The sequence below is a fragment of the Plutella xylostella genome, chromosome 19, assembly GCF_932276165.1.
Source record: "Plutella xylostella chromosome 19, ilPluXylo3.1, whole genome shotgun sequence".
Lineage (NCBI taxonomy): Eukaryota > Metazoa > Arthropoda > Insecta > Lepidoptera > Plutellidae > Plutella > Plutella xylostella.
The window spans coordinates 5,450,489-5,457,965 of NC_063999.1; the positions used below are offsets into that span (position 1 = coordinate 5,450,489).

Sequence of the window (7,477 nt, forward strand, 5' to 3'; positions counted from 1 at the left end):
AATCTCTTTACATCACGAACCTGTCAAATTAACTACCCTGTACCAGAGTGGTTAGCGTTTTTAGGAGAAAATGTTTCAGTTTGGTTGAACTGTAAAATGAATTCCGACGTTTAATCGATAATTCAGTGGGACTTTTATGCCTTTTATACCTTGTTTTTTTGTTTTTATGCCTTTTATACCTTGTTCATTCGTTTATAATGTAAAAAAATATATACTAGAAAAACTTATTATTTAGTAAACTATAACAGGTTTGTCACGATAATTTCAACGAAATTGTGTAAATTCATGAAAGTAATATTCTAGAGCTAAAGCTCATCACTTGGGTAACCTGGGTCTAGTAGGTTTTTTTTTAATAATTTGTTTTGTTTTCATAATTCACGTACATTTATGGAATAACTCAGAATAGCAAATGTATTTATAGCCCACAGTTTAAATTCAGTAAATTCCCTGCTATCAAACTGTAAGAGACTTAATTTAAGCCGCAACAAGTTATCTAAAAGGATTATAAAGTTTGTTTTATTGTCTTGGAGCGTTTAAACAAGAGACTGATTTATTTTGTACCTTATGTTCTTTATTAGATCACTAAACCTCATTATTAATGGGGCTTTAATTAGAGGTATTAAGGTAAGCATAAATTAGATACGTATGTGGAATTTGGGTACTTATGTGTAATTTATGTATTGTTTAGGTGACTAAAGCGTAAAAGCGGCACGACAAAAGTCGATTGTCCAAAATCAAGTGATTTGTGAATCAACTTTGGTGACAAGCACTAAAGCTGTACGGTATGTCACCGTCGTCGTGAAACTCGTGAATCGCCTGGCTGGAGTAGATTGTAGGGTGCTGTTGTGAATATTGACCCTATATGGGTAACAATTTTACGTAATACCGAACCAAAAAATAAAAAATACTAATCAATACAATCTTCTTTAGGCCTCGCTCAATAGGATAATCGAAATGCCTATGAGCTGTTCAATAACATTAGTTAGTGTTTCTTTATGTTCAGTACAAATAAGTAGTAATATCTGAATAGCTGAATTCAGACTAAATTCGCCACTGTCCTGCACCGATATAGCAGAATATCCCCGGGCAATAGTCTACGTGCAAAGGTAAAGTTCACAGTCAATGTAGTGGAACTCTTGCAAGCTGGAAGTATGGAAAGTTTCAACATACAGTACGTGATTGCAACTGAAATATGTTTGTTTTAAACTACTCCCTCCCATTTTATCATAACCCGACCAGTGGCAGAGGTATCATAAATGTAAAGTTAGTAACAAAGTTATCTCCTAGCTTAACTCTAAGATAGGCAAAACTATTTTTATTTTATAGAGCAGTTAAGAAGAAGACTGCATAACAGGTTATTTTAAGATATTTAATCACTATTACTAAACTAGGAACTTCACTGAAACTTTTAATACCTACTATGACTTGTTAACTTACTAACAGAATAATACACATTTACAATCAAAGCAAAGCCAATAAACTACGCAGATTTACGTTTAGTGCGTGTCGAAACCAATTTAATTCGGGAAGACGGCCATTACTCCGACTAGGAAAGTGCTCCCGGGCCAGCTACAACTACAACCAATAAAAACCTAGGGATTGTGATTCGTTCAATCTGCTATAAAACATATATTATGAGAGATTTTTATATATAAAGGTTATTAATTATCAGTACAGTTTAATAAACGAAATAGTATTAGAACAGTTAAAAGTATAGGTCTCCTCGATGACAAACCCTAGTCCACAGCTACCGCAAAAACCGACCTTACAGCACTCTAGTGTTTATCACCGACACATTAATACAAAAACACATTTGTTACAATAGTAAAAAAAAAGAGAAAAAAATATGGTTTAGAAAATATAAAACAGCATAATGGGACATTAGTGTACAAATACATTACAGTAATAGTACCTGCCTAACATAATGCAAAATTATGGCAAACTTTTAGTTAGATGAATGTGTCTCAAGTGAAATTGCCTAATTTAAGTATGAAGCATTAGGTATACAAAAGCGGTACTTAGTAAGATTGACTATTAAGGTAAATAAATGCAATCGTTAATAAAACTTATTTATGTTTATTGATGGTTTTGTTATCCACGCCAAGTTAAAGTATTGGAAACGACTTGAACAAAACACTTACACAACTATTTAAATCTTCGGTGGACGGAGTTGTAATTCGAGGGACTTTATGACAAATCTGCTTGACTAATGTTTTTTTTCCTAAAATTATTATCTACATTGTAAAACAGTATGTATATTACACTCACGGGCAATGAAAAGTTCCACTGAGAAAAGCACCAAATTACTCCTAAATGGAAAAGGATAGCTTTATGACGCCTTCTACAACATTGAAGTACCTTTAACAGAGCATCAGGATATTACCAAATAAAAGCGGTAAAAAAAACAAATATTTTAAATTAAAAGTTTGAAAAAAAAATTGTCGTTTGGTGTTGGAATTTTGTGAGTGGAACTTTTTCATTGCCCGTGAATGTATAAAAACATAGATACCCTACGTATACATAATATACGTAACACTACGACGCTGGCATGAGATGGTGTCATCAGGATGAAGATTGGTCCGCTATTGCGTATCATTTCTCCACGCCTTCATTTTTTCAGGACAGTAAGCAATAAATAAAAACTTTCGGTCTCAGTCGTAAATAACCGGAAACCAGCCTGCGTCTGAACGTGGGCCCTTTTCGCCATTTCTTTTATTTTTAATAATATACCTTTCAACATTTCCATTTCCGGTATTAAAAACGGAAATCTTCAAAAGAACTTTATAATTCTTTTTTTGAACAGATAGCTTTCTAGATAAGTGCTGGGTAAGTAGGGCACTTATTTTATCAAATGGATCTCGTTTTAAGTCTTATTGGAGCGCCTTGATAATTAATGTTTTACTGTATCGGACCAAGTACTCTAAAACGTCTTTATCAATATATCAAACAAAACTCTAAATCTCAACACGAATAATGTACCTATATCATGAATCAATGCCTCGTGACTGAAAAAGTCAGAGGCAAAAAACATGCTGTTCCTGAAAATGGAGTCGGTAAGTAAAAAATAACATCATAAATTATTCATTTAGTTGTTAGAATTCTTTTTCTGGACAATCAGAGAACTCTCTTTGTGTAAATAATTCAGATTATCTAGAATAACACGAAAATATTCTGTTCAACATTAGTTGCTCAGTGCCTACTGAAACTATTATAAGATACCTACTTTTTATTAATAAGTAATTTCATGTAAGTACTATCCTTATAAATTGGTAGTTTACAGGTTTTTTTTCAGATCAAACCAATATTTAAAAACATGTAAGTACTTACCTAATTTATTATGTGGTACCTACCTAATTGCCTATTTATATTTCATTAACCAAAAACCATCGTAATTGTAACCATTTATACGTGAAAACAATTTACGCTCAATTTTCTATCCGATATTTTCACAACGAGCCAATTAAGTATGAATTGTTTATTTTCCATTTTCAAACTCGCCCGCGTATAAAAAGGAAAACACCCGCCTGAGCGGACTTCGTTTTATTTTCTTCTCCCTTGCATGCAGCCAAGGAGATTGGGGCCATGCGAAAACTATGTATTTATCGAATGAAAAATAAAAATAAACGGGACGGCCATAGACAATAAGCGGCGGCAGCGTTCAGAAGCTCGCTGAAAATGAAGATATTATCTTTTAAACGAAGGTTATTCCGAAGATTTGTGAGAGACGATGAAGATCCTATAGACGCATCAAAGAAAATGATAAGTCTTATACAAGGATTGGTCGGGATCAGCGATGTCTTCGGGGATAGGGAACGCTGTGAGTGCTCGTTAACTAAGTACGCTTCAAGATAAAATATAATTAAGTAGGTATATACTTAACAGGAAAATTGAGGGTATTTATTTCTAGGTGCTTATTATTAAATCCGTGACTTATAACGGAAATTGGACTTATGCGTTACGCGAATCGAAATAAATTAAGAAGGTGGCGAAGATTATTATAGCCTAACCAACGTTGAAAACCATTCAAAATTTAAAATCGAATAACTTTTGAACGGCTAAGCTAATTTTGATAAAATATGGTTAAGTACACTCGGTTGGCTAGTTACCACATATCGAAATCGGATCAGCCGTTTATAAGCTACGGTACCACAAACACATACATTCACACAGACACGTTAAACTTTATAACACCTCTCTTTTTCGGAATTTAAAAGCTATTTATAGTTAAATAATGACTTCAGCATTAACACCCGCAGCGTTCTCCTGTCTCTCAATCGTGGGCATCGTGCTCACGACCACGTTCGTGTACGTACGTGGGCAACGTGAGCCAGGTCATGAATTTGATGCACGTCCTGCCCGACCGCCTGGAGGCGTTCAGTCCTTTATTGCCCAAATATATGTATTGAATAAGTGTACAATGGGTGGACTTAATGCTCAAATCAAATTTGAATATATAGGTATTAACATAATACAATAGTTTTTAAATTCACACCCGCAGCGTTCTCCTGTCTCTCAATCGTGGGCATCGTGCTCACGACCACGTTCGTGTACGTGGGCAACGTGAGCCAGGTCCTGTACCTGCTGCACGTGCTGCCCGACCGCCTGGAGGCGTTCAAGGCCTGCAACTGCATCAGCGCCACCAGCGTGCCGCTCTCCACCTTCGTGTTTATGTGGACCGCCAGGTAGGTGGGTGGTGATTGGGCAAGCTGGTTGAGTAGTTGATTTAATGAGGTGATGGGCCGCCAGGTAGGGATGGTGGGGCATAGTGATTGGGCAAGTTGGTTGGGAGTGCGTGCGCGTAGTTGATGTACTGAGAGATTGAGATTTTTCAGGCAACATTCTAACTTAGTTACTCTCTCTTTACGGATCAATCTAATGTAATTATTTGATGTAAAAGTACTTTAAAATGTTGTGCAGCCGTTTATTTATTTATTTATTTATTTAATCCTTTATTGCACAAATATAAAAAATAAGTGTACAAAGGGTGGACTTAATGCACAAGCATTTTCTACCAGTCAACCCACAGGAGGTGCAAGAAAATTTTATTATAAGGTGTGCAAAAAGAAAACAACACTATTACTACAAAATTAAAACAAGTCACTTAATAATAATTACCAAATATAATATAAAATACGTAACTACATATAAGTTATGAATATATAAATAAACATAACATAATATAAATAATATATACATGTATATATATTTACGCCTGAAAGAAGGAAAACATCTACCAATTTATTATGGTGGGAAAGCAGATTATAATTTCGGTAAACTTGGGCACTTGCTAGACAAAATTAAAATAAGATTTTGGGTAATCCGTACACTATTTTTCCATATACTTACTTTGCAGAAACAGCCTCCAAAAAGTTTTCTCAATGTGTCGTTTGGGACTGACGTTCGCTTCTAAAGATAGTTTGGCGCATGCGGCACTGCTAAGGACTCTGCACAAGAGTCAGCGGCTGGCCTGGCTCGTCATAGCCAACCAGGGCTTCTCACACTTCATCTACCTCGTTGCTCCGTTGCTACTGACCATCTTCGGAAACGGACGCTATCTTCCCACCACGCCTGGAGATACTTATGGTAAGAATGGGGAACAAACAATAACTTAAATTTTTTCAAAAATTTATTAAATATGTGTTTATAAACTCTACCTTTTTTCCACAGGGCTCTCCCCAAAATACGAATCGCCATTCTTCGAAATTACCTTCATCCTTACAACAATAGCTACAGCTTTCTCTGCCATCAACCAAACCGGCTACATCATCCTCTTCATAACGCTCGTGGGCCACGAGCTCGGCAACTTCTACGCCATCTCGGAAACCCTCAACAACCTTCACGAGACAATGCTAGACAGAAACATCCCTGAAGATGAAAAGCGCACTACTATTCATAACACCCTGGTCTTTTGCATCAAGCACCACCAGTTCGTCCGCAAATACCACGCCATGTTAAAATCCCTGTATCAGACAATATTCGGCGCCCACTTCCTCATGATGACTATAGTCTTGGTCACCACACTGCAGACTTTGAACGCTTGGGACGTGAGAAATACAATCTTGACCGGTGTGACAGGAATTCTTCCTTTGTTCCTGTACTGTTTCGGTGGTGAGCTCGTGATATCGGCTGGTGAGGAGATGGCGGCTGCCCTATACTCGTGCGGGTGGGAGCTGATGCCGGCGACCCAGGCACGGCTGGTGCTCATGATGCTGAGGGTCACGCAGAAGCCTCTGCACTTGACTGCAGCGAACATCTTCGTGATGAACAGAGAGACATTCGGTGACGTCGCTCAGACTGTGTATAAGATTTATACGGTTTTTAATTAAGAACGATACTAACGACATCAGTTTATGTAAGCATATTACATACCATTACCCCTAGCCTATACAACAACCATGAGTAATAAACGATCATTCTAACATCATACTTGGGTTTGATTGGGCGCGTCCTTACAGTACCTTCTGTTTAAATATTAGTGCTTCTGTGGCAAACTCAAAAAACGCGAAAACGCTGCGCTTCTTGTTTCCGATTATTTACATACCTATTTACTATCCATGGATACAGTGGCGGATTAACCTATAAGCACGACAAGCACGTGCTTGGGGCCCCGGGCCTCCAGGGGCCCCCATCCTCTGCTGCTGTTTCATTTTATACCTACATTTTATTCATCCACAATATGTCCGATGTAATGAGTTTGCTCTGATTAAAGGGCCTACCACACGCGTAAGTATCACCACAGTTTTGCCTGCGCAGGCCGGCTTAAACACGGAATACCTACCGTGCGTGTGGTTGGTAAAGGGCCTACCACACGCGTAAGTATCACCATAGTTTTGCCTGCGCAGTGGTGTCACACTTGAAAGGCAATTATGTATTGCGTCTGTCTTGCGTTCCCAACATTAAAAAATCATAACTTCTCATCAGAGGCGTTTCTCCAAAAAGTAAAAATACTAATATGATCAGTTAGGTAATGCCTATTCGGAGAACCTAGAAACAATAATATAATGCCTACAATTTAAAAGTTAACTTGCAAAAAGGCCAAAAATGGCTTTTTCAGACAAAAATTCTACGTTCTATACTCGTCGAAATATAATAGGCCCGTTTGGACAGCTCGAAAATGTATGGGATGAAAGCTGGTGTCAAATCTAAATCATAAAAAATCTAAACAATAAAGTAACTTTTAGTGCTTCAAAAGTTATTTTTTCTTTCAGCCGTAAAAAAATAAGCCAGATTATGTGTCTTTTTATGTATTTCATCAAGTAAATCAAGAGTAAATAGCAAATTTGTGTAGCTGTCCAAACGGGCCCCTATTATATTTCGACGACTATAGGTATTTGGTTCTTACTGCTAGGTTCTAAAAAAAGGCCTTATCTCGATAAAAATTTACGTATTTTTACTTTTTGTAAAATCGATTTTGAAGAGAAGTTATGGTTTTTTTTTAATGTTGAGTACGCAAGACAGCCGATATACTTTGCCTTTC

At 36.9% G+C, this 7,477-nt stretch overlaps 1 protein-coding gene across 1 annotated transcript; it reads left to right on the plus strand.

The window, feature by feature from the left end:
* The first annotated feature begins 3,347 nt into the window (after nt 1-3,347).
* LOC105388048 lies at nt 3,348-6,339 on the plus strand. The gene is made up of 4 exons (XM_038106267.2): nt 3,348-3,817; nt 4,499-4,682; nt 5,354-5,583; nt 5,668-6,339. Exons 1-4 carry the CDS (start codon nt 3,676-3,678, stop codon nt 6,324-6,326), a joined length of 1,215 nt encoding a protein of 404 aa, XP_037962195.2. The 5' UTR covers nt 3,348-3,675; the 3' UTR covers nt 6,327-6,339.
* Nucleotides 6,340-7,477: the final 1,138 nt, after the last annotated feature.